At 34.9% G+C, this 27,795-nt stretch overlaps 1 protein-coding gene across 1 annotated transcript; it reads left to right on the top strand.

Moving 5' to 3' along the window:
* The first annotated feature begins 1,916 nt into the window (after positions 1 to 1,916).
* MRPL42 (mitochondrial ribosomal protein L42) lies at positions 1,917 to 27,795 on the top strand. The gene is made up of 6 exons (XM_036891511.2): positions 1,917 to 1,998; positions 3,535 to 3,695; positions 8,020 to 8,083; positions 9,732 to 9,816; positions 15,429 to 15,592; positions 27,233 to 27,795. The coding sequence occupies exons 2-6, from the start codon at positions 3,626 to 3,628 to the stop codon at positions 27,276 to 27,278; spliced, it is 429 nt and encodes a 142-aa protein (XP_036747406.1). The 5' UTR covers positions 1,917 to 1,998; positions 3,535 to 3,625; the 3' UTR covers positions 27,279 to 27,795.

The following is a 27,795-nucleotide window of genomic DNA, read 5'->3' as shown; positions in this document are numbered from 1 at the left end:
ATATGAAATTATTCTTTTCCACCCTTGTAAGACCCCCTCCTCTCCAAGTTCTCCTTTTTTTGGTCTTTCCTGTCATGAACCACACCACCTTCAAGCTAGTCATCAAAGTGTCATCTTAAGAGTTTCTCCTCTCTCTCAAATTCCACATCCAATCAACCCATCAGCAAGTTCAGTCATTTCTTTACACTTTCAAAATGTACCTCCCTTCCTGTCTCTCCATCTTCACTGCTGCACCCTCCATCACGTCATCGCCATCTCTTAACATGACTGCAGTACAGCCATAGCCTCATTAGACTTGCCTGCAGTCTTCCATTCTCCAAACTGCTCCACCCAAGTGCAACCAGAGTCATCTTTTTAAAGCATAAATCATATCATGTTGCTTATTTTATGTTAAAACTTTTCAGTGATTCCCTACTGCGTTTAGAATGACATCTACACATATGGCTTGCATCCTAATTCCATGTTATCACCACTAACATTTACAAAGCCCAACATGATCTGGCTCTTAATCACCTCATTTCCTGCCACTCTTCTCCACATTATAACCCAGCATATGGTAAACTCTTGCCACCCTCTTTAGACTTTTAAGCTGTTCCCTCAGCCGATAGCAGTCTCTACTCCCTTTCCCATGCACATGTATCTTTTCTTTTCTGTTCTTAGTTTTTTGAAGCTTTCCTGGCCCCACTAAGTGAGTTTCCCTGTTGATCAGTGGTCCCTACTCTGATCACAGCCATCAAGACATGTCCTCTTTGATCCATCCATCTTCCACCATGCACAGTGAATATTTCACATGACCCGTTGATTGTTCAACGGTGGCTTTGAAGGATGGACAAGATTAGAAAAGACAGAGATGGGCCCTCAATGTGAGCTTCCACAAGAGCAACAATTACCAGCAGAATAAGCCTGATATTCTGTGGGAAATGAGACACTACAGTAGCCTGCATTTATTTTTCTTTATTGTGAACTTATGTTCGCTTATTTTCAGTATTAATTACTTCAGGACGATGGCCCTTAACTTTCTGAGGGGTTTATTGACCCTCTTGAATATATGATAAATGGTATGAAAAATGTACATAAACAGAAAATATTGCATATCATAGGGGAAAGGAATTCCCAGATTAAGCTGCTGCTGTAGCAGTCAATTCTCTACTATCTGGGATACCTGTAGTGTTATTTGTTTCGTTCATTCAACAAATCCTGGAGCCCTCCGATGAAGCTGAATATAGCTCTTGAAGTTGGGTTTACATACAGTATAGAATAAGACAGATACTTGCCCCTGACTTCATGGAGCTTGTATTCTAGCATAAGAGAGAGGCATTAAACAAGAAAACAAATGATAATATAATGTCATATAAAGGTAAATGTTATGAAGAAAATTAAAGGAGAGCTATGCGTGAGTGAGGCTGTTTTAATGGTATGGTCCTCTCTGAGATGAAATTTGAGCAACACCTGTATGGAGCAGGGCAGTGGTCATGGAAAGAGGGGAGAGGAGTTTTGGGGGCAATGACAGCAGGTAAGTGCAAAGGTACAGGGGTCTTTTCTCTCCTGTATAAGGCGAGGTCCAGGGCTCTGCACATTTTTTTTCCTCCCATGATTAATAGCCAGCACAGTTTTCGGACCAGTGCTGGGTTTTGGAGTTGGAATTCAACCCCACCTCACATCCGTGCTTTCCTGAAATGCCTCTTCCCCTAGGAAACGTTACATTTACCGAGGGGAGATCTCGAGTTCCTCTAAATAGTAGTATAAACTTTAAAAAGAAAAATTAGTGCTTGTTACTTTCTAAGATTGTGTGTGTGGAACTGTGACTTTGTTTCTTGGGGCAACTTAGGTACAGTTGCAGGATACCTGCTGCAACTAAACAGTAGGGTATGTTGCGGCTCTTTTCCGTGGAGACTACATTTCCCAGAGTTCCCCGCGGACCGGGAAGACGCGTGAAGCGGCGTCTCCTAGGACCCGGATTGAGGCAAGATGGCGGGCTCGTGGTGAGCAGCGGTGAAGGTAACCGCTACCCTCTCCTCCGGTTAGGGAGTCCTTAGAAGCTGGGCAGGCTTCTGGCAGGTGTCGCGGTCTCTTAACTTCCGTTCGCGGCAGGATAAAGCCTCAGGCGTCGCCAGACCCGGTGCATCCTACTGAAGGGCCGGCACGTGGCCGCGCGCTACCTGTGGGGCTCCCTCGTGCCTCCGCCCATCGCTAGGGGACCCTTACGTGTCGAAGTCTTTTCGCTCTGTCCCCAGGTTCTAGTTCCCGCGTTCCTGGTAGCCTGTTCCTCAAACCTCGCGCCCTCGGAGTCCGTCCGCAGCTTTTGATTTGGAATTTGATTCCGGGCCAGGGGCTTTATTCTATTTCTCTCCCTGGAGTGAATAACCTAACCCCCAGGAGGGTATCCTTGCCTCTGGGCCTCGGACAGAAGGGACCTGTTGCCTTCCTCCCCAAATGTTTTGTTTCTCGGTTCGTGGTCTGAAGACACGGGTTTGCGTTCTACCCATGCCATCTATTAAGTATAGGTGTAGTGGGCACGTAAATCGTTTGACCTCTCTGAACCTCTGTTCTTAACGGTATTAAACAGATCTGTGGAAGAGCCTATAATGTATAGGCAAGGGGGTTATAAACTCTAAAAAGCACACTGTATGAACTCAGGGTATCACTGCTAGTACACTGACAGTGGGAGCAATCAACCTGCACTAGGAAGCAAGTAAGACTGTGCGGCCCGAGGCCTTATTGAGGGAAGGGAATGAATAGTCGTCGAGGCGAATTAAAAACTAGGGATGTAACAATGGTTACATATCACGGATTCACAACAGCCATGGAGGCTGTGGTTGTTTTCCCCTTTTTACTATGGAAGAAACAGGGTGGTTTAATTAATGACTTCCAAAGTTTCAGTTTGTAGTTGACTGACTCTTAAGTTTTTGGAAGCAAGTCATTTAAATTTGTACTTAAGTTTCTTTATGAATCAAAATAAAAATACCTCTTAATGATTAATGTAAGAGTAAAATAAAGTAGTGAAAGCACCTTGGAAGTTTAAAAGCCTTATGCATATATGAGAGAGTGAGAGTTGGGACTTTCAGGTGTTCATATATGTTCCTCCAAATCAGTATTTAATCGGACAAGGATAGGCATTATTTAGTATTTTACTTAAGCAGAAACTTGATACTGCTTTAAGAGACGTAATAAGACCTTGTACCTCGTACCTGACATTAGCATTATGAATGAGGATGCTCTATTTATCGTGTGAATGACTGTTTCCTAGGGTAATTACACATTTGCTGAGCACTCATTGAGTGGAAAGAACTACACCAGGTGCTGAGAAATTTGTAAGAAATAGTAATAGACATAGTTCCAGGGTTTTGATCTTATATTTTGATATGATGTTGCTCATTGTCCTAAATCTAATGGAAATGGAAAGTTGTTGAAAACTTTTGCTTTAGGTGCTGGTAGTTCTAGGCAGTAATTCCTATCTTGTTCTTGCAGTGTTCGTTGTATCGTGTCACCTTAATTCACCACAGGTAGCGTGATTTTTCTTGATTTCTTATGCAGGGATGAAAATGGGTATGCCTACAAGCAGATTTTAAAAGCAGTTTCTCTTCAAATGATCTTTCCTCTCACCTGATAAACATCTTGATTCACCATGGCATTAGCAGCAGCAAAATGGGTGATATCAAACAGGACTGTCTTGAAACATTTAATTCCAATTCAAAGTAAGTGAGTTTTTTAATGTTTAAAAAAACTTTAAAGTTTTCCAAATATTATAGAAGTACATGTTCACTGTAGAAAATTTAATGTGTTTGGTTACTGTATATGCCTGTTAATAACAGAAGTGTATGCAATAGTGGAAAAGGAGAGAAAGAATGTCAAAAGGGGAATGAATCAGTTATGGTTGTATCTTTACTATGAGTATCATACAAATGTGGAAATATCTCTGAATACAAGGGTGAAAAAAGTATATCGCAGATGTATATTGCATGATCTATCACACAGTATCTAATCATTCCCACTTGTGCATTTAAAAGATCTATTTTATAAATGTGTATGTATATATGTATAAATGCAGAGTAAAAGGTGTAGGCAAGATTATCTGTGTAGACCACAAGTGGGATTTAGCTGAGAGCAAGTGAGAGATTGATAAAGAGGAACTTCCTCTGGTTTAAATCACCTATATTTACTGTTTTGATATATTACTTTTTTAGTAGTTCTTAAAATCAGTAAATAGCAAATTTATAATCCATTTTACAAAGATAATCATTATTAATATTTTAGTGTATTCTTTCTGTGTTTTTCTATAGTCATTTTTTAAAAATGTAATTTCCACCTTTCTTTTCTAAAGAAACATATATAGTTTAACATTTCCTTCAAAGCCTGTTAATATGTGTTGATAGTCAAAACATTGACCCATATAAATAGACTATTAAAATTTTTTTTCCCAACTAACCTTGCTTTCACTTGGATCTTGCTCTGTGAACTCTCTATTCTCCCAGACATGGTAGAGAGTTACAATAGGTTTGTTTTTTCATGTTTAGGTATGTCAGCCAACTTTTTTACACATCTCTGCCTGATCTTAATCTCTTCCTTCATGTTTCCTGTTTATTACCATTTGTAATTGAACACTTGTTTATTGAGTTATGGGGAAGAGAGTTGTTTCAAGACTAGGGTAAAAAGTATAAGAGTATAATTAAGTAAATAGAGGAGGAGATTGCTAAGAGACTAGATATAAACTAAAATCAGAGTGAAAACAAAATAAAATTGCAGTCAGCTCTTGATTACTTAGGAGCATTTTTGTGTTGAGAATGGGGAGAGACCCTTTACCCACAACAGACATTCACCTGCAAGGCTGATAGGAAATCAGACCTAATCAGTTTTTACCTTTTCAGTGTCCTGAAACACCCATTAGTGTGCACTCAGGTTAATCTGAAAACAAGTTAGCCTCTGAATAAGTGAAAATTGTCTATGTTTACTTTACCTACTAGATCGCAAATTTGTTCAGTGTCTTAATTTATTTTGGTTTCCTCTGCCTCTCAGACATGATATCTGATAAATAAATGTTAAACTGAATTGAATGGATTAGAGTTAACTAATAATTAATTGAGGTTTCCCCAGAAAATTATTCCATTATCACTCTGTCATCCTAATATGACTACCTCACTTCTTGCATCCTGAAGCTCCTCATTCTGCATGATTTCTATTATTGCTATTATTGATGGCAAAGTATTATTATTACTCTTATTATTGGTATTTTACATGAAAAGGAGGGACATTAAGATTAGAGGCAAACAAAACAATGATTAAAGGAGGAAGTTCAATGAGCAAAATAAAAAGCCTCCCTATATTCCAGAAGGAACATTAAAAGTCTTCCAAAATACATAGTCAACATGGGAATGTAGACTATTTTAGTTTTTTAAGCATAGTAAATCATTTGATCTTTATAACTTTGGATAATGCCACATGGTATTATCCTGTTTCTGAAGTTGAAGAAACTTGCGTTCTCTGGACCTCAGAAATTTCCCCTACCTAGGTCACATATCTGGTAAATGAGAGCTCTGATCAAAACCTAGGTCTCCCCATCTAATTTTGTCCAATACACTTTCTGCTATACCTCTTTCCTGTAGTAACTGAAAATATTGAGCATTTGAAAATTAAGTGGAACTATCAGTTTTTATAGATCTTATCAAAATGCAGTTAAACATATATATAAAACAAGAACTTATTTATGGAGAGCTGACCCTCACTGAAATTCTTTTTGGCGCATTGCCTTGCCTTGGGCCAGTTGATGTTAACTTTGGGATTAATCCTAATTCTATATTTAGAACCTCTGCTACCATATTGAGAATTTTTCTCTTCATAAAATGTCAGGTGAGTTTTTCAAATATTAATTATTCATAAATTAACATTTTAGAGGCAGCTTGGCAGTCACTTTTTTACTAGTAGCCAATATGGGGACACATTAATGAACAGGATTTGGTTCCTGGTCTTAAAGAACTTATTTAGACTTATAGTTGAAACAGACATCTATGGAAATACGAAATACCTAGAATATGAAGTAGAATGTGATCTATGTCCTGAGGGTACAGACAAATGTCTATGTAAGTATACAGTGGAAATCTTACAGAGTTTCTTGTTGAATGGAAATACTGTTGTCTTGAGTTTTTCCCTCCTGCCTATTTAAGAACACTTAATTCTGGCAGTCCTGCCTCTGCCACCTGTTTCTTTCAGCACTGTGTACATTACATAGCTGGTTTGGATTCAAAGAGTAAAAACTTCTTTTAACATGTGTAATTAGGAAAATCTCCAACAGTGTCAAACAAGAAAATAAAATACATGTAAATGATCTTTTCATTATCCTTGGATTTTTCTTACTGAATGCTCCTCTGTATTAGCACAGATAATTGAAAATTAATCTTTTGACAGATGAGGTTAAATTTCTAATTCTTTGTATTTTGTTATCTTACATCAGTAGAATTTTGGAATTGATATTTTCCTGAGCAATCTTTTATGATAATAGTGAATTTTGTTAGGATACTTTTTATGCTTTGAAGTAAGAATTTATATCTAGACTTCTAAGTATATGCAACCCTTGGGAAAAGGAGAGGTATAAAAAGATGGAAAATATGTCTTTGATACATTGAAATAAGTGAAAAAAAAAGAAAGACCACAAAGAAGGTATAGCAATGTCATATGAAACACTGGTTGTGGGACATGTAAAATAGACAACTCTTACCACTGATTTTATCGAAGAGTAGCAGTAGACTTTGAAGGGTGAGTGGTAGTTGAGCAAAATGGGGATGGTGTTCCATACTGAGGTGCAAAAGGCTCAGTTGAGAGAATATGATCCTTGGCTTTAGCCAGGATACACATAGTACCCCCTTATCCACAGGGGATACATTCAAAGACCTTCAGTGGATGCCTGAAACCAGTGATAGTACCAAACCCTCTACTGTGTTATTCCTGCACATACATACCTTATGATAAAGTTTATTTTACAAATAAGCACAGTAAGAGGTTAGTAGTAACTAATAATAAGATAATTACAATACTCTGTATACAAAAACAGTAAAACAATAACTATATTGTAATAAAGGTTATATGAATATGGTCTTTCTCTCAAAGTACTGTACTTTCACCTCTCGTGATGATGCGAGATGAGAAAATGGCTAGGTGGTGAGATGAAGTGAGGTGAGAGACGTAGACACTGTGATGTAGCATTAGACTATTGTTGACCTGATGCTATTTCAGGAGGAGGATCATCTGCTTCCCGACTCTGGTAACTGAGACCCAGAAGGTGTAACTGGATGAGGGAGGACTACTTTAGAAAACCTATACCAAGCTACATTTATGTTTTTTTTTTTCTTTACATTTAAAAGAACACCCTCTCACTGAACATAGGAAAATCTTTCACAAACTTTTAAAAAAGTAATTACAGCTTTTGAATTTGCAGGTATTCTAAAAAAGGGAAATAAGCTTTGAAATGTGAGCATTTTGATTAAGACAAGTTAATTTTGAAAGTTTATTTTGTATTCCATCCCTTAACACTACCCCTTAATGAACTATGTACTCCAGTCACACAAAAGTTTTAACAATACTCAAATACTTCATGTTCTTTCTTACCTCGGGTTCTTGGCACTTGTTACTCTTTCAAGGAGCATTGCACTCCGCCCCATCAACTCCTACTTACTCCTTCATCCTTTAGGAATGAGGACGTCATTACCACTAGAAAGGTGTTCTTGAACTTGCATGGTTGTGTTTTGTAACCTGTCCATGTGCCCCTCCTTCTCCCAGTGCTTACCCATTATAACAGAGCTTATCTTTTATATTGGAATTGTTTGTTTACTTGTCTATCTTTCACTATAGTTGTATCCTTTTCGAGGGCAGAGACTGAATCTTCTGTGTTGAATCCCTGGCCCCTAGAACAGCCCTGTTTACTAGTAAACACAGTAAATTTTGGTTGGATGAGTAAAACTAGCCTTATACTTATGTGAGAACGTATGTTCAAATTAACTAAATCCATTGAACTTTTTTGGGTTTTTGCAGATGGAGCTTTATGTTGTGTTAGTCATAAATCTACATATTCTTCTCTTCCAGATGACTATAATTGGTATGTATTAAAATTCAATTGAAAAAATAATAGTCTGTTAGCTTTGTATCTGAAATGGTTTAATTTTATTTCTTGTTTTGGTATTTTCTGCTTTCTTTTCTGATTATTCTTTCTTTAATTTTGTTTTTAAGAATTATTTTAGTGATTTTATTTACCCATTATTTGGACTTATAAATATTTTAAATAAAAATCATTATTGTGTTTCAGTGAATACTTAATTTTTTGTGAGACAGACATGCTGTTAGAAATACTGTCTTTTCTTCTTGAAGCATTCTTTAGCCTTTCGGAAAAGTTAGTTTTTATAATTTTCTCTTGGGGTTCATATCTCTTAGCTTAAGCAGTTATCTATCTTTTATTTGATGTTGAATAATCCTAAATTACAAATATTTAAATTCAACCATAATTGATTTGGTATTTACTCATTCCTAATCAACTATGCTAAGAACTCAGAAAAACATGACTAAGATACTGTTTTATTCCCTGTAGCAGAGTCTGATATGCAGAAACTGCAACATATTTCCTTAAGCTATGTTGTTTTTATTGCAGATTTTAGAAAAACATTTTCTTCCCTTTTATACTAGATTTAATTGTATATTTAGTAAGTACTAAGATAATGATGAAATTAGGTAATAGGTAACACTTTTTAAACATGAAGAGATTGAGTCTTATAAGTGCTTTGCATTACATAAAACTCCATCCTTTATCAGAAAGGTTTAATTTTCATTGTAGCCATATTACAGTATCTTGTCTTCAAATCATAATGAAACAACTTAATACCTTATCCTGTGTTAGCTAAAATACACTTTATGGTTTAATTGCTGGTCTAGTTCAAATCTAGTTGGTGTTGAAATCCTAGAAATTTCAATTTATAGACATTTAGAGAACATATAAGTTTAATAAAAGCTGAAAGTCATGTTCTTTAGAGGGTATGTGGATCTAAGTACAGTAGTAGTTGCCAGAATCTTTGAAAAACAGGCTTGGTTAGTTGGTACCTGAAGGAATGAGATCCAGCCAGAGCATTCCTGGAAGAAGTAGATAGAGGACTATTACCCAAAATGTGTTCTCTTGAGGGATATTAATGGAGGGAAGGGATAATATTCAGTAATTCGCAAATGTGTTTGACCACAGAACCCTTTTTATGGGAGTCTTAACAGTTGTACAGTTCTGCCAAAGGCACTCGGAGAAATGCCGATCTTAGAAAAAGTGCTCAGCTGCAGTCTTCTAAGATTGGAAATTCAAGTGATTTTTTATCTGGAAGATTATGTACTTTGCTCATCTTCAACTTTAATAGTTCAACCAAGTAATATCCTTAGGAAGATCATTTTTAGATAAGGAAGTTTTTATAATAGTGATAAGTAAATGCAAAGATCTTTTCCAAAGATTTGGATAGTCTAAAAACAAATAAGTTAAAGAATAATTTAGGTAAAATAATGTGTGATGGTGCATTAAGGATTTAGTGTTGTGGTAGTTAAAGTGACCATTTTTGTGTGATAGTCTGAGTTTCTCCTATGATATGGGTGCCAGGTTTGCCAGTGCAGTCTTATGGCATTTATTCTTCAGGGATTCATGATCAGTTCATTTTGGCTCTAAAAATAATCATCCTTCTTTGAATACAGTTTAACTCTGTTTCTAAACTTTCTGTTTTTAGCAAGGTAGAGCTGGCTTTGACATCTGATGGCAGGACAATAGTGTGCTACCACCCTTCTGTGGACATTCCATATGAACATACCAAAGTATGTATGAGAACATCTCTTGTGATTTTTAATTTGCTGTTAGAAGTATTCACACTTCCTTACAGTGTCTGAAGAGAAGGAAGTTGTTGGATTTCCTTTATTTAGTTAAAATCTTTAGGCTTTTTAATTTTACTGTTTCTGTTTTCCCTTATTTCTTTTACATCTTTATTTCTTTTTTTTTTTTTCCTGGCTCTTTGCAGTTTATGGCATGAGGGAGTTACACTAGCCCAAGTTAAAAGCAGACCCCAAATGTTACATTATACAAGCTCTGAGGTTTTTAAACTTGTGACATGGGACAGAAGGGAAATTCTACTCATTGCAAGGAAATCCTCACTTAAGCTTCAGCCAAAAACATTAAAACCCAGGAAACTTTATGTGGTAGTTAGCCAGTCTAGTCTCCCAGGAGCTGGCATGTGTTCTTGTGCGGGTCACCCTGTACCTGAATTACCTCTCCATGTTCTGTATGCTCAATGACAGTACCATAGCTGGCAAATTTTTTCTTAAATACCATCACTAGTTCCTTCTTATAATAATCATCAGTGATCTCTTAGACAGAAGTTAAGGGTCTTCCTGCCGTTTGTTTGTTGAATTCTTGCATGGATATAATCCTCAGTGCCAGCAGGAAGCACATCATCACCTTTACTTGCGTCAGCACAGGGGTAGAAAGAGTGGTTTTGGGTAGTGGACATATGATACAATTCCTTTTCCTTGGTGGAAATGGCCTGCAGAAGGTGGTGGTGGGAGAAGATGAGGGCACAGAGAATAGGGAAGTGAGGGGACTCAAAGGGGAGGCTGCTGAGTCCTTGGCCACAGCTCAGGGATTGGAGCCTACGTCTTTTCTAAAAGGCTTTTTTTAATACACAAGGTGAACATTTTAAATATAACTATGGCATCAGTTTTCTGGTCTAAAACTTGGTAGATTTCTGATGAGGAATCAAGCAAACACATTTAGTATAAATTTATAAAACACATTGTCCCATCTACCCTAGACTGTATTCTAAGATAGTATGAAAACTTGTATTTTAGAGTACTGTTTCATTTCTTTTATATTGTATTCATTCTGATAATCCTTTTAATGTTTGGTGGATTTCTTCTTTTTTAGTTATTTTTTTCTAAAGTGCCACATGGGTATACATTTTAAGTGGCATAGTTTAACATTTTCCATATTTCTTCAAAGGCCAGGCACTAGACAGAGGAGGTTTTGTTTTGTTTTCAATTTATCTTAGCTTGACCTAAGTCTGTTTATTATTTTATATTTGAAATGCTTCCTCCTGTTTCTTTAAGGCTTGTTCTGCTATATTTGGTAGTATTTGGTTTGCTTTTTAAGGAGAAAATAATTCGATAATTCAAGTCATCATGTGATGCAGCTAGTGGTACCTATTTTTAAAAATCATCTTTAGGGCCAGAGTACTGGTTAACTTGACAGAATAGATTAGTGTTATTTTGATAGTTGTTTTCTATTCCCTTTTTAACCTCACCATTCTGTTTGCTTGTTTTGTTTTCTAGCCAGATACTGTAGGCAATAATCCAGTACCTCTTGTGTTTGGTTTCTTTGGTCACTGTGCAGAAAATAGGTGAAAGTCATTGATTTTTGGCTTGTAAACCCTCCAGCTCACAGTATATTGTCTCTTCTTCCCTTACTATTTTGTATTATATTTCTGGTTACATGTCTGAGCCTTCTTTTAGCAGTTATACCAAGAAACCAAGACTGCGATGTCATTTCTCAACATCAAGACCCTTATCCCCACGTGGCTCTTTATCCCTCTGAATCTGATGCTTTTCTTATCCTTTTCAGCTCTCAAAACTTTTCCACTCTACATTTAGAACTTAGTGCCATCACTAAAATCTCTCATGACCTTAACTTCCAGAGTGTTGCCTTCACCTCTGGTTCTAACAGAAAGAACCAGAAGGAATACTGGCTAGGGCCATTGCTTCCCCAGCAGTCTTTTAAATAGTTGCTGTTTTCTCTCCTGTATCTCTTTTAGTACCAGGCCTAGAAGTAGAGTAGGTGTCCCTGTAGCTTCTCCCTTTCTTTCCTCCTCCCTAATAATTTCTAGCTTTATAGTTTGTGTTATTAAACTATACCATCCATCCTGTTTGTTGTCATCTGCCATCTTTTGCTTTACTTCACCATCACTCCACTCTTGAAGATTTTAGATGTACTGTCAAGCTCTCCAACACTGTTTCTGTCCTAATTCTTTAAGTACCCATGTAGATGATCTGTCTTAATACCCTGGTCTCTCATTTCTTGATCTTTTCTCCCTATTTCAGCTTCCTCGCCCATTGTCATACCCTAGAGATATTCTTATCACAAATAATTGCTCTTCCTGCCTGACAATTGAGATACCAAAAATTCAACCAGCTTACTACCAGCACCCCCTAGTCTCCCACTCCAAGAATTATTCATCCCCTCATTGAGACCTGCATCAACTGAACCACTTTTTCACAGCTCCTCATGTATAGTATATTCTCACTTTTCTCCTTACCTAGCATAGATCCCACGGTCCATCATTACAATCACTCCCTTGCATCCATGCCCAACTCCCTTCCTCCTCTTTTTCTTTTGTTCTCCCTTTGTTGTAGCAGTTGTGTCTTCTCTCACACCATCAGCATTCCTCTCTCTATAGTCTATAAGCTCACTCCCATTAGTGTACATGTTCTCACTCCACTGCTTCCGGACTGGCCTCCCTGTACATTAGTCAAGCTCCTGGTTCAGGGCCTTTGTAGTTCTTGCTCCTCTGCCTGGAATGCTTTCCCCCCAGAAATCTCAAAGTTGATTCCTTTCCTTTAGATCTTCCCTTATTTGTTATCTGGTTACCTATAAACCCTTGCACATAAAGTATCCTTTATACTTCACTTTTTTTCAATAGCATTTATCATTTCTGGCATATGGATATTTTCCTGGTTTTCTGTCTCCCACCATTAAAATGTAAGCTCTGTGAGGACAGGGCCTTGTCTCTCGTTCCCTTGGGGAACATTGGGACTTGGATGGCACACAGTAAATATTTGTTGATTACATGAATGGATTTGCTCCTCCCTCTTCATGCTTAAGGGTTTTCTGATCTAGGGCTAATAGAATTGACATGGGAGGGATGGAATTTGTTTCTCAAGTAATAAATTGTACATTGAGCTATACAATAAGAAACATTCATCAAAACACAGTACTGTTGGAATAAAGTATGTTCTTATAAATCCAGATTTACAAATCTTATGAAGAGAGTACATAAAATTAAGTAAATATTCTCAAACATGACTTAAAATTTACTTGATTTTTTTTTCCCAAGGAAGTAGGGCTGCAATTCTGGTGGGCACTTTGATTCTCTAGGCCCCGGAAAGCATATTGCATACAAAGATCCTAGCCATATATAGGAATACCTACTGAGACTGGCTTTGAGAAAGTTAAGATGATTTGCATTTTTGGTTTTCTGGTAGTTCACATTTAAATCTAAAACATGTTGATTCATTTTCATAAATCCAGGTAAAAAGATCCTTCTTTCCACTTCTCTCAGGTATATGTTGTATTAAAAGTACTGATATTCTAAAAATGTTTTTCTAGAATTTAAGATTTCTAGTTTAACTGAATAAAGATACTACGCCAGGGGCCAAAAAAATAATGACTTGGAAAAATAAAGTAAAAATTTAAATACTAGACAGTTCTTTTTAGTGGTTGATTTAGTGGAAAATTTCAAAACTCATAGCTTGAAAATTCTTAAGAAAAACAAGGGAAATTCAGGATGACAGTTATGAATGTTTCTTAAAGTTGACATTCAGTTTTATTTTCGTTTTTCCTTTTTACTGAAACCCTTTCTTTGAAGTTGGATCAAGGAGATCAAATACTAACCTAAAAATCAATTGTGATACTGCAGGTGCTCATAACAGTCTTCGAAGAATCCATTAATTCCAATGTCTTTTATCTGTGTGCCTGGAAAAAAGTTTTTAATCATACAAAGCAGAGAGAATTTGTAGTATATTAGAATTGGGCATGCTTGGGAATAGGAAAAGAGACAGTGAACATTTATTAGCATTTGAAAATAACTTTCTGATAATATTTAAAACACTTTGATCATTAGCAACAAGTATAATAACCTAAAACAGGAAACTATTTATAGGCTCTCATCCCATGTTTGCTAATACACATCAGGGTCTGATAGTAACTTCAAAGACACTTATGAATATTTCATTTTACATAAAAGAGATGATGTTTTTAAATTAAGTGGCTAAGAAGCACTTTTCTTTAAAATGAGTTGATACCACTTTTTTCCTGATAAAGGCCTTAAAGAAATGCTAGTAGCTACCTACTATTGAGCTCTTAGAGCTAAGCATACTATATATTATTACTTCACTTAATTCACTTATTATATAGATACTGCTTCTCTGATTTTACAGAAGGGGAAATTAAGAACTTAAATAACTTGCCTAAGGTCACAAAGCTAGTAAGTGACAAGCAGACCAAAACGTAAGTTCTTAACCTCTTTAATATGATTCCTCCTTATTTCTACCCACACTAAGTGAGTGGTTCCTTATTTCTACCTCTGTCAAATTGCTACTTAGGAGGCTTAACTTTGAAGGCCTTTGATAATCTGGTTTCTCAGCATCATTTTTAAGATTACCATTTTATTGTGTGTGCTTACCTACCTTCCTTTACTCATCTTTGGTTTCCCTTGTAGAATACATTCTACACCCTGTGGCAAAGCTCTAACTTGGCTCCTGTACTACTTTCCACTACTTGTTACTTTGCATTTCTATAGTACATAACCAATTGTGCCACCTTCATGCACTTCATGCTTTTTAAAGAGGTTTTATTTTTTCATGTACATGTAAGTATATGCTGCAACATTTAATATACTGGTAGAACGTAGTGTTTGTCATTAATAGTATGTAAAAGTAAAGAAGACATCTTTCTGGTTGTAAATTCAGATTTTCATGGTATCAAAAACATATAAATGGTATTGATAAAACAAGGCAATGTTACTGTCTTGAGTTACATACATTATCACTTATATTAAAAATATAGGTAATCTGACTTTCCAAGACAGTGATTATTAAGGCCTTTAGTGAGCCACTCACTGTTACTAATGAGAATGTGTCATATAACTTATGTATTGGGGAGCAGGTGAGATTTTTAGTAATTAATGTCTTTAGGGGAAAAAACTACTCACGTTGCCAAAAGCATCATTTGGTGGCATTTCAAGTCACCTAAAATGAAAACACTAATTTTTCCTGTTCCCTTTGGATATAAGAAACATCATTTTCAATGAAAAGATTTTCATTCTATCTCAAATGATATGCAGGGTAGAGACTTTTAAGTTAAACTTTAAAGTTAAAATATAATGAGCACAATTTATAATTTTGAGAAATAGAAACTAAATACTTTATTATGGGGGAAAAATAGCTTTAAATAGGAATTTGTTATTGGCAAAGAAACTCAAAACCATATGAGAAGAAAAATATTTCTGATTCTTTTAATGTGTAATGCAACCAAGTGACTCCCTTTTGATAACTTATTTACCCGCCTTGAGGTACTGTCGTGAATTTCTGAGTGTTGTAAACTCAGTCAAATGCTGCCTAAAATTGCTACATTTTGATGCTGTTCATTATTGATTATTTTGTAGCCTATCCCTCGGCTAGATCCTGTGCATAATACTGAAGAGACACATGATCAAGTGCTGAAAACCAGATTAGAAGAAAAAGATGAACACATTGAGCAAGGACCCATGATAGAACAACTTAGCAAAATGTTCTTTACTACTAAGCACCGTTGGTATCCGCATGGACAGTAAGTTCTATTTTTTCTTCAGTTCCCACAAGACACACTAAAGGAACACATAACTTTCCTTGCATTAGCAAACTTCCGAGGCTATATTCTGCATGGGGAAATTAACACCCAATATGATCATCTACTAAGTTACTTTTTTTTTCTTTTTTATGTATTTGCCCATTTATTTAAAAAATCTAAGTTACATTTTTAAATCAACATATACTGCAGCTAAAATGAAATAATATTTCTTTTTTTTCCTTTATTTTAGTGGGGGAATTTAACCAAAGATTTCAGTGAATTTTGCAAGAGTTCTTGAAATTTTTCCATTCTGTTATATAGTCAGTGTATTGTTTTCATTCAACTTCCTGCTAAATAATTGATGTTCTCTTTAGTTTTTTATCCATTTAACAGATTTCGAGTTATTGCAAAAAAAAGGTAGGGTATAGAAAATGGTTGGGTAGTGTATATTTTTCTCAGTTCCTTTAGAAGTGACAGTTGTCCCTCTGTTTACAAATACTCACATTTTATTACATTGATTCTTTTATCTCCTATCTGACTCTCTAATTCATAACATTTGGGTTTAATTAATTTTCTTCTTTCGATTCTTCTTTCTTCCATATCTATCTTACTCCCTACTAAAACTAAGAGGTGGCTTTTTTTTTTTATGTTTGTTTGAGCAAACTTTGTTCTTATTCACTTGGACACTCAGTAACTAGCACTGGGCTATGCATGTATGACAGAACATACTTACGGCATTAATGAATATACATTCATCAAGCTGCTCTACTACTAAGTGCTGGGTGATCAAAAATACAATCCTTGTTTGTAAGTTGTTTATAGTCAAGGAGGGATGACTAGAGTAAATAAACAAAATTTAGTTATTGAGCATTGAAAAAAGAGTTAGGAATTAGTCATGAGGAATGGGGAAAGGCTTCTAAGGCAGAGAGAACAGCATGTCAGAGTACCTGGGGAAATTGCAAGTAGTTCAGTGTGGATGTGTCCCTAGAATATGAGGAAGGAATGTAGTAAGGGTTTTATGAAGGATTCTGTGTTGTGCTGAGGAGTTTAGATTTTATTTTTGTTGTAAATTTCGAGAAGCAAACTCACATGCCCAAATGTTATGAATTAGAGAGTTATTAAGTAGGTTCTGTAGTTGGGATAAAGTGATATATGAAAGATTATAGAGTCAGGGAGACCTGTTAGGAAACTATTATATTAGTCCAGGTGAAATCTGTTAAAGATCTAAATGAAAGGACCAGCAATGGGAACAAAAAGGGGGAAAATAAAAGAGAGGACAGTGTTTAAGAGCGTTAATTAACAGCAGGAGGTCACCTGACTGGGTGTGGATGGAGAAAGAGAAGGAGGAGATAGGAGGCCTGTCAAGCTGCTGACAGAGGTTGGGTGGATGGTGGGGAAACAGGTTTGAGAGTGAGGAAGGGAACCCGTTGTTGTTTACATTGAGTCTGCAGAGTCTATGGATCATCTGGTGGGGAACGATACTGAAAGCAAGTGGATGTATGGATCCGGAGCCTGGTTTACTTTTTTAGTTTTTCTTTAGAAGGTGCTTCTATCTTATCTTTAGTTTCAATAGAGGTTCTTCAGGGCTCTGCCCCATATTCCATGTCTTACTGAAATCATGCTGAGAACTTTAATTGTATTCATTATACAGATGATATGCAACCTGCTCCATTATACATTTTTTAAAATTTCCTCAGTCTTATTCCCAATACCATTGTCTTCAGAATATTTCAAACTAGGTATCTCTTTACCCACAGAAAACAAATCACTAATTCAGAAAGATATATTCAACTTCTGTGTTTATGGTAGCATGTGGTAAGTACACTTAATCATGGTGAGCGTTTCGTAATGTATATAATTATTCAATCACTGTGTTGTATACCTGAAACTGATATAATATTATATATCAACTACATTTCAGTAAAAAAGACTAGATGTCTGTCCAGAGTTTTAAATTCATTATAACAAAATATGGTTCTTCTTTTCCTTTCTTGTAAAGCCCTACCCCCCCAGTAATCTTTCTATAATGAAAGTGATATTTCTGTATCAATTTCTGATTTGTTTCTTGGGAAACTGATATAGGAATACTGCTTTCATTATCTGCAATTTTTTTGTCCACCATTGTGCCTTTCAACTCCTGCTTATATTTTATATACCCTTCCTTGATTTTTCTTTCTTATTTGTTATCCAGTTTTTTTATACATGCTATCTGGGTTTTTCCCTGTCTTTGTAAGTTAGGTATCTGAAAACAAACTAGCAAGCTATTTCACAGCCCCATTATCTAAGTCGTTACTGTATTCTGAGATTTCTTTCCATGATTCATAGCACTGCTCATGTTTTACCTTTTGTTTTTGCCCTGATATCCAGATATTTTAGTTCAAGCTCCACCTTGAAATTCTTTTATAATGGCTTTCAGTAACTGTTTCCTTCCTGCATGTTCCATATTGCTGCAATCTTTTGTCATCTTTTGTCCATAACCAAATCACTGACTGAAGTTATGAAAATCCTCTATAAAGGTGTGTAATTTGAAGGGGCCAAATCTGAAGGCATGGAAACCATTAGGGAGTCTTAAAACCAAGCATGTTTATCTTCAGACTTTGATATCTAGTACCCCACCTATGTTTAATCTTATTTACTTCTTTAATCTTATTACTGCTGATGAGCTTTGACTACTAACTAATTTAATCTCCTGGTTTGTCTTGTCCCATCAGGATTACTAGGTACTTTCAGTTCTAAGCAGACTTTAATTAAATGCAATTGATTATCCCAGTATCTCTCCTCATACAGAGAAGAAAAACTCCAGATACTGGCTTATGTATAGAAAGAACAGTTTTTACCTGTAGGCATTGTCCTTGTGATGTATCATCTTTTAGAATTATGAATAAGCTAATGTGTGATCATTAACTGACAAATACTTATTTGCTATCTACGTACATTTTAGATTAATTTTAGTCATTTCAAGTGTTGGTTTCTAAATGTCAGAAGGCACTGCTCCTTAAATATCAGGATATATAAGAATATTTTACCAAGTACTTCAGTTTTTAAGTTACTGAAATCAAATGGGATCCATTATTAATTTAATAATTGGGGATATATAACATCTTTTTAAGTAAGTTTTTATTAAAAGGTTAACACAACAGAAATACTTAAAGTATAAAAAGAAATCTTTATACTTACGCATACCCTTTTCCCCCTAGATAGTTTTAAACTCAATTTTGTGCTTTTGAACTCCAATAAGTTAAGACTCTTTTCTGAGAGTACAACTTTGTGTTAAAGAGGACTGGATTTACTCAAATCATCTTGCCCCAGCTAGTTATTCTATCTTGTTACCTATTAAAGAAAATAGAGATAATAAGCCTAATTTGTATGGTAACTTTGAGATAAAATTTGTAAGTTAAACACCTAGCATATTGTATATTCTCAACAATAATAAGGTATCGATAATTATTAATATTGTCTTCTCAGTTTTCCTCTTAACTCTTCTTTGAAGCAGCTTTTCTTAAATAGGCTTATTTGAGGTATAATTTACATATGGAAAAATTCACCAGTTTTAAGTTTATAACTTGATGAGTCTTGACATATGTATAGAGTTGTGTGATCACTACCACAATCATAACATAGACTGTTTTATCACTCCAAAAAATTTTCTTAGGCCCTTTGCATTCAGTTCCCTACCTTTAACCCCTGCTCCTGGCAATCATTGATCTGTTTCCTATCACTTCTTACAATTTCATCAATCTCTAGATTCATGCAGTTTTGCCCTTTCTAGAATTTCATGTAAATGGAATTATACAGTATGTGCCCTTTTGTGTCTGGCTGATTGCACTTAGTATAATGCTTTTGAGTTCATATTGTTGTCTCATTAAAGTGTAAAGCTCATAGATCAGAGTCCTTTATGAGATAAATGTTTTGCAAATATTTTCTGTAGCTTGCTTGTTAATTTCCTTATTAGTGTCTTTTGTTTTAATTTTGACATAGTCCAATTTATATGTTTTTCCCTTTATTTCAGGCTTTTTTAATCCTACTTAAAAAATCTTTGCCTAACCCAAGGTCACTAAGACTTTTTCCTATGTTTTCTTCTAGTTTTTTCATTTTGATTCTAGGATTTAGGTCCATAATCCATTTAAAGTTAATTTTTATGTATGGTGAGGCATAGGTTTAGGTTCATGTTTTGTATATGTATATCTAATTGTTCTTGCACTGTTCATTGAAAATATCATCTCTTCCATTGAATAACCATAGTATCTTTGTTGAAACTCAGCTGACCATACATGTGGATCCTGGACTCTCTATTTTGTTCCATTAAAATATGTGTCTGTTTTTGCAGTACCACACAATTTGGCTCCTGTAGCTTTCTTAAAACCAGGTAGAGTGAGTCCTGTAAGTTTGTTCTGTTTTTCATCATTGTCTCAGCAATCCTACGTCTTTTGCATGTCCATACACATTTTAGAATCAGCTTTTCAGTCTCTACAAAAAGCCTGCTAGGATTTTGAAGATTATATTCAGTATCTAGATCAGTTTCAGGAGACTTGATGTCTCAACAGTATTGACTCTTCCCATCCATCGAAATGATATATTCCGCCATTTTTTAGGTCAAAATTTTTTTACTTACTGTTTTACAGTTTGCAGTATATCATTATTATATATTTTTTGTTAAATGTACTCCAAATATCTCATTTTTTTTATGCTACTGTAAATATGCTTGGGTTTTAATTTTCAATTTCAAATATTTTGTTGTTTCTATATAGAAATAAAATTGATTTTTGTATGTTGACTTGGTATCCTGTGATCTTGAGACTGGGTCTGGTAGTTTTTTATATATTCCTTAGGATTTTCTACATAAAAGGATCATGGCATCATTGAATAAAGACAATTTTACTTGTTTTTACAATATGTATGCCTGTTATTTCTTTTTTTGCCTTATCTCACTGTGTAGGACCATTAAGTCCAATGTTGAGTAGAAGTGTTAAGAATGGACATTGTTGCCTTTCTGTCAGTTTTAGTGAGGGAAAGCAGTCAGTCTTTCAGCATTAAGTATGATGTTCACTGTGGGTCTTTTTGTAGATTACCTCTAATATGGTTGAGAAAGTCCCTTCTAGTTTTCTGCTGTAGAGAGATTTTATAATGACTGGTGTTGAGTTTTATTAGATGCTGTTTCTGTATTTTTTTTAATGGCCATGTTTTTTCTTTCTTAGTCTTTAATATGATGAATTACATTTAATGAATTTAAGTGTTAAACCAAGCTTTCATTCCTGGGTTAAATCCCACTTGGTGATATTATATTATTTTTTTAAATGAATTGGATTTGATTTTGCTAAAATTTTGTGTTGAATTTTTACATCTTTATTAAGAATATTGGTCTGTAGTTTTATAATATCTTTGGTTGGGGTCAGAGTAATGCTTGCATCATAGAATGGATTAGGAAGTATTCCCTCTTCTTTAATGTTTTGGAAGAGTATGTGTGGAATGGGCATTATTTCTTTCTTATTCTTTGTGGAAAGGTTTTTAGCTACAAATTTAATTCCTACAGTTGACAGAGCTATTCAGTTTATCTCTTTCTTCTTGAGGGAGCTTTGGTAGTTTGTACCTTTCAAGGGATTACCCATTTCTTCTACGTTACTTGCATAGTTCTTTATATTCCCCTTATTACATTTAATATTTTTATGATCTGTAGTGATGTCACCTCTCATTCCTGGTATTCTTATTTTGTTGACCTTTTTGAGAATGAGCTTTTGGTTTAATTCTTTTTTTGTTTGTTTGTTCTTTCATTGATTTTTTGCTCTTTGCTATTTCCTTCCTTCTGCTTTCTCTAGGTTTAATTTGTTCTTCTTCTAGTTTCTTAACATTTATCATTGGGAAATTTATTTTCTCATTTAAGTGTTTAATGCTATAAAGTTCTCTTTCAGTACTGCATTAGGGGCATCCCACAAATTTTCATAATGTTTTGTTTTTATTTTCATTCTGTTGAGAATGTTTACTAATTTCTCTTGTGTTTTCTTCCTTGATCCATGGGTTATTTAATAGTGAGTTAATTTCCAAATATGTTGACATCTTCTAGATATTTTTCTGTTACTGATAACTAGCTTAATTCTCTTGTGAACACAAAACATGATTTCAGTCTTTAAATGGATTGAGATTTGTTTTATGGCCAGATTACAGTCTGTTTTGGGAACTGTTTCATGTGCATTTGACAAGAAACTGTACGTTCTGCCATTGTTGGTGTAGTGTTTTTTGAAATAACAATTAGGTCTACTAGGCTTGTATTATTGTTCAAGTTTTCTATATTATTACTAATTTTCTGCTTGAATAAATTACCATGAAAGCAATGTTGAAATCTACAACTCTAGTTAGTTGTGGACCTTTCTATTTCTCCTCCCAATTCTGTTTTGTTTATATATTTTGAATCTCTATTATTAGGTATACTTACTTTTATTGTTGTTATGTCCTCTTAATGCATTGGGCACCTTTATCTTTATGAAATCGTCTCTTTTTTATTGCTACTAATATTTCTTAAACTGAAACCTAATTTGTTTAGTATTGATAAAGCTTATCCAACCTTTTGATTAGCATTTACATGATGTATCTTTTACTTTTAATCTATCTGTGTCTTTACATTTAAAATGAGTTTCTTAAAAGTAGAATGTAATTTAATATTGCTTTTTTTCGTTTCACTATCAGGGCATCTTAAACGTTTTTTCCTTTGATTTTCAGTACTTTTGCTCTTCTGCCGTTTGCTCTTAGCTCACTTTCTTCATGAAATTTAATTTGTAGTCACTTTGAATAGCTACTACTCCTATTATAACAAGTATATTTACTATATATAACTATAGTTTATTAGATATTTGTTAATACTGTATTTGTAAGTCATTTTTTGGTTACATCTTCTACTTTGCACTATTCTGTCTTCTTTAGAAATGTATCTTATGTTTTGTAAGTTTCCATAAGACCTCTAATACAGTATCCTTAATCGAATATATGGGTGCTAAGTTACTGGCTGATGGAACATTATCTTAATTATCTTTATAGCTTCTTGAAGGTGTTCAGTTTTTCTTTGAAACAGTATTTATTTATGGTAGTCTTTGGGATAGTCCACTGGTAAATTTCCCAGTGATTCTTGGAAGTTTTATTCCCAAATTCAGCTATCAGTTTATTGGGTTTATCCAATTTCCACTTAGATAGGTCTCAGGTGGATTAAGATGTTCCTCATTATCGGACTCTTAATCAAGGTCAGCAAGGTTTTAGGATACCAAGATGTTGCCCCACTGCATTCAGTCCTAACCCTACATGCATCTAATTATTGGACTCACCCAAAGTGGGTGGACTAGAAGTATAGGTAGTATGACTGTACAGAATTGAGGCTGAAATAGTCCAGTGGCCAATAAACACTGCTGAGTAGATTTTTTCAGGTCTAGAAATCTAAAGTTAAAATTGTTACCACTAAACTTGTGAATTGGATTTTGGCTTTTCCTATCCTGGTGATCTTGTTTACTTTAGGATGGCAATTCAAAATATCTTCTTAGATTTGGTCTTTATACTGAGACTGGATGCTAGAACTATTTGAATTGTTATTGTGGAAGATGGGTGATGAGAAAACCCAGGACATTGGATTTGGGGTTAAATTGAACTCTTAGTCCTTACCCTCTGCCTTTGCCTGAATGATTATTTTTATATTCAATTGTACAAAGCTTGATTTAGAAAAAATAATATATATAACCATGAGGCTCCTGCTACTTCCTTTTTGATGATATTGCAAGTGATGAAAATTGAAACCAGCTTAGCCATTACATTATATTTACGTGAAGTCATGGGACTTTGAACATATTCTTTGAAAAGATATCTCTTATGTGACTCCATTTTTTTTGTACTCCCTACAGCAATTTGCATTTGATAGCTCCTCTGTAAATAGTTGTTGAGGACATGCTTATGGTTTCTTTGCCCTCCACAGCAGTCCTTGAGGTATTCTGTTGGCCTTCAGTGTTGCCAGTATTCAGAAAGTAGGAGATGTCAGTGCCCTCAGTTGCCAGCATCTATGCACAAGCTCTTCCTCCTTGCCTCAGTCTTCATCATTTGGCAAGAAAAAAATTGAAAAGTGATGGACCATTCTTTTCATTATAATTCTTTCCTGAACACAGTATTTAGCAGTGTTACAGAGTTGCTAATTGTTGAGGGAAAAACTCAAATTTCTGTTATTTTTATCAATTCAACCTTAATAACTTTTTTGAGGCTCTCTTTACTTATCTGAAGTTCGTATTATTGTCTTGGTTTCTCTTGCTGATTCCTTTTCATCTCCCTTATTTCTAAATTTTGAAGTGCCCAAGAATCAGTCCTTGGTTCTCTCTTCTTTTCTGTCCCATTATCTCTAAGACAGTGATCTCATCCAGTCTCGTGGCTTTAAATACATCTGCATGCTGATGGCTCCCAAATCACTCTCTGGTCACCCACCACCTGTTCTTGATCTCCAGACATGTATATCCAGCTGCCCACTTGACATGTCTAATAGGCATCCCTAACTTAATGTGTCTCTGCCTGAGCTCTGATGGTCCCCACAAACCAGCTTCTCCTGCAGCCTTCTTTACCTCAGTTAATGCCCACTCCATTCTTCTAGCTGCTTGGGGCAGAAACCTTGGTGCCATTCTTGACTCTTCTGTTTGTCTCACACCCAACATCTGGTCTATCAGCAATCCTGTTATCTCTATCTCCAAAGTGGATCTAAATATGACCATCTATCACCATTCCCTTGCCACCGTCTTCTGCCTGGTTTATGGAAGTAGCTTCCTGGTGGTCTCCCTGCTTCTGCCTTTGCTTCCCTGTAGCCTGCTCTTAGCACACAGCCAGGGGAACCTGTTAAAATTTCTATTTATTGTAATTTTCTGTTGAAAATCCTCCAATAGCTTCCCATCTCAACCAGAGAAAGGTTACAGTGACTGTTAATCTATGGGAACCTCTGTGATCTGACCCTCCATTATCTTTCCACACTCGAATCCTACTGTTCTCTTACTTGTTCACTCTGTTCCAGCCACATGGCCTCTTTCCTGTTCTTTGAACGTGCCCTTCCTTTCACATCAGAACCCTTAAACTTGCTGTTCACTCTGCATAGGACACTCTTCCTGCTGATAACAGCAAAGCCAGCTTTCTCATTTTCTTCAGATTTTTTTACTCACTGAAGCCTTCCCTGGCCAACTTACTTATCTTGTTTTCCTATCTCCTGCACTGCAATGTAAGCTTCCTGAGGGTGGGAATTTTGCCTTGTTTTGTGCTGCAGAATTCTTTGCACCTAGAAATAGTGCCTGGCACATAGTAGATGCTCACACATTTGAAAATGATTGAATAAATGAATGAGCGAATGGTCCGGATTCTCATAATACCTCTTTAAAAAGAAAACAGCTAACATAGCTCCCCTAAATATATAGTCATATTGAAAGAAAGAAGTGTGGAAAGATTGAAAGATAGCTGGATGGGAAGTAAGAAAGATATGGAAAAATAATTCTAAATATCTGAAATACAGAGCAATCCTTTAAATGTATGAATAGCAGTACCACTTTATTTAAATAACTACTTTGGTAATTTTCCATGGAGTCAACAAAAAATAGTTACCACCGTTAGTAGGAAACAGAGTTTAACGTCTAATAGCATTGTGAACCAGGAGGCACTCTGCTCTGAATTAAGAACTGAAACAATTATTTCAGATATCCCTGAGTCATTACGTAATTCAAGAAGGGTAGTAACACATCTTGGTTTGCCAGGAACAGTCTCAGTTTAACTGTATTGTTAATTATTAATAGGGTAGGTTTTTTTTCTCTAAAGGGTCCCAGTCTGGATAGTAAGTTATAGTGGTACCTTGAAGTTAAGGTATTTGCTTCAGACTAGTGGTAGTAGCATATATTGAAATTCATGCATGATAAGAAATTTGTAAATGCTATTGGATATTTATTGAGCATATTTTAGAACTTGAGCTTTCGAGGTTTATGGCTGTCAGTGCTGAAGCATGTTAGTCAGTCGAGTAATGAAAATGGTTGAGTAATGTAAGCTGAATCACATTCTTACAGGATAGGCCTTAGGATTTTTAGGGCCACAGACGTCATTGAGAATCTGAGGAAACACTAGGAGTCTACTTCTCTGAAAAACACATATTCAGATTTTATAATTTCAGAAAGTTCATGACTACCAAATTCCTATTCTGGTGGCGAGCTTCTTTGAGACAACACTTTTCAGGGATACTATTGCACTAGTTAGATTATCTGGCAGATAACTGGAACCTTTATAAGAAATTTTCTCTATGCAAATACCAAGTACATATAGAAATGTTTACATAAATGCTGTTATGCTGTATGTATTATTCTACAACTTAAGTGTTCGATGTTATTGTACAAAGATATACTTCGTTTTTAAAACTTTGCTGTCTGTATTTTGCAAGTTTTCAAAAAGTCAACATCAAGAAAACAATGTATATGAAAGTTGCTTATATGAAACCTTAAAACAAACAAAGAATACTTCAAATATCTTAATCAACAACTAAAGTGCATGAGATACGTGTCTTACATTTATGGTATAGAAATCCTTACACTGAATTTCTACATTAGCAAAAAAGTAATAAAATTTATACTGATTTGCCAAAATCTTCCCTAAGAAAATTTTTGTGGAAACCTCATCACCCAAATACATGTGCTCTGTGCAGAAATTTTCTTAAATCAATGAAGAAAGTAAGGAAATGCAGAGAAGCAAATAGAAAAATTCTCTACAGTGAAATCACAGTTAATTACTGCTAAATGCATTTCATTTATCTCTTTAGATCTGTACATAAGTTCTGTTCACTTATTTTTATGTGGTATTAAATACTGTATATATACATTTGTATACTGTATCTCCTTCCCCATTAATATTTACTATTTAATATTTAAAATTAAAAGTTAATATTTTAACTATTTTTCTATATTGCTTTAGGATAGATTTTCAGAAGAAGAAGAAGAAGAACTAGATCAAAAGTTATGACTACTTAAAAGAATTCTTGATATATCTTGCCACACTACTTTTCAAAAGTATTGTACCAGTTAATACTTATTTCATCACACCTGTGCCTGGATTGGTCAATATGATTTTTAAAATATTTGTAATTACAAAAACAAGTAAAAGGTTCTTCACTGTTTTAATTTGCGTTTCTTCCATTTTTGGTGACATTGCACATTTTTCCATAAAGACATTACTAACTGATTGTATCCTGTTGTGTATTAAAACATATTTTTTTCAGCTTAAAAGACCTCCATTAGGAGGAAAACATCTCCTTTTAAATACGAGTTCAATAGAACACATTCAGCATGTTCAAAATATGCTGTTTCTTTACTGTAAATACAATCGTTTTTAATTAAGGATCTGTCATCCAGGTTACCATATTGAAATTATCCTCAAGATATAAAAAATGCTTAATTAATAGGAAACAGTTTTCACAGTGGGGAAAGTATGACTTATTATTAAGAAGTACCTACCTATTTGTGATATATCTAACTGTACATATATATATATATATATATATATATATATATATCTAATAGTATTATATAATGATTTTATTGAGTACTAATAGCAGACTAATCAGGAACAGTTAATTTTTATTAAAATAATCTTAAATATTTATTTCTTTTCAAGGTATCATAGACGTCGTATGAAACTGAATCCACCAAAAGACAGATGATATTGAGGTTTTCAGAAGTCCAAGAGAAATGTTAACCCTGTGTCTCATTTGCCATGAGAAAATGTAATCGGTATATTCACTAATACGTTATATAGTACAATTTCCTAATTAGAATGTGTATTAAGTAATTCTGGATTTGACATTCTTATTTACAGAAACCTATTTCATCTTATTTTTATTTTGAGATATTAAAGTCTATCATTTGTTTTTATATGTCTAGTATGGTAAAGTATTTTTACAATACAAGCCAAATATCATTAGTACTATAAATATGATTAATAAAAATGTGCATGGTACTTTTTCTGGAGATTTTCAATTGCTTTTGAAAGAAACTCATGGAGTCCATGAGTTTTTTGTTTTCTGACTCTTAAAAATTATGCAAGCTTCAGAACACTGGCAACTCTGTGATTAAAACGTTAATGTCCTAAACTGTTACAAGAATGTTAATAGATTATTCTGCTATTGATTGTCACTACCAGCTTGTATATAATGCTTAATAAAGCATTGCTGCCCCTCT

This window comes from Manis pentadactyla, chromosome 10 (assembly GCF_030020395.1).
Source record: "Manis pentadactyla isolate mManPen7 chromosome 10, mManPen7.hap1, whole genome shotgun sequence".
Lineage (NCBI taxonomy): Eukaryota > Metazoa > Chordata > Mammalia > Pholidota > Manidae > Manis > Manis pentadactyla.
This window is presented reverse-complemented; position numbering and strand designations above follow the sequence as displayed.

Excerpts from the sequence above, each read along its gene's own strand:
- MRPL42 (XM_036891511.2), top strand. The coding sequence starts at position 3,626 with ATGGCATTAGCAGCAGCAAAATGGGTGATATCAAACAGGACTGTCTTG. Across the intron at positions 3,696-8,019 it reads ACATTTAATTCCAATTCAAA|ATGGAGCTTTATGTTGTGTT; the intron begins GTAAGTGAGTTT and ends GGGTTTTTGCAG. Across the intron at positions 15,593-27,232 it reads CGTTGGTATCCGCATGGACA|GTATCATAGACGTCGTATGA; the intron begins GTAAGTTCTATT and ends TTTCTTTTCAAG.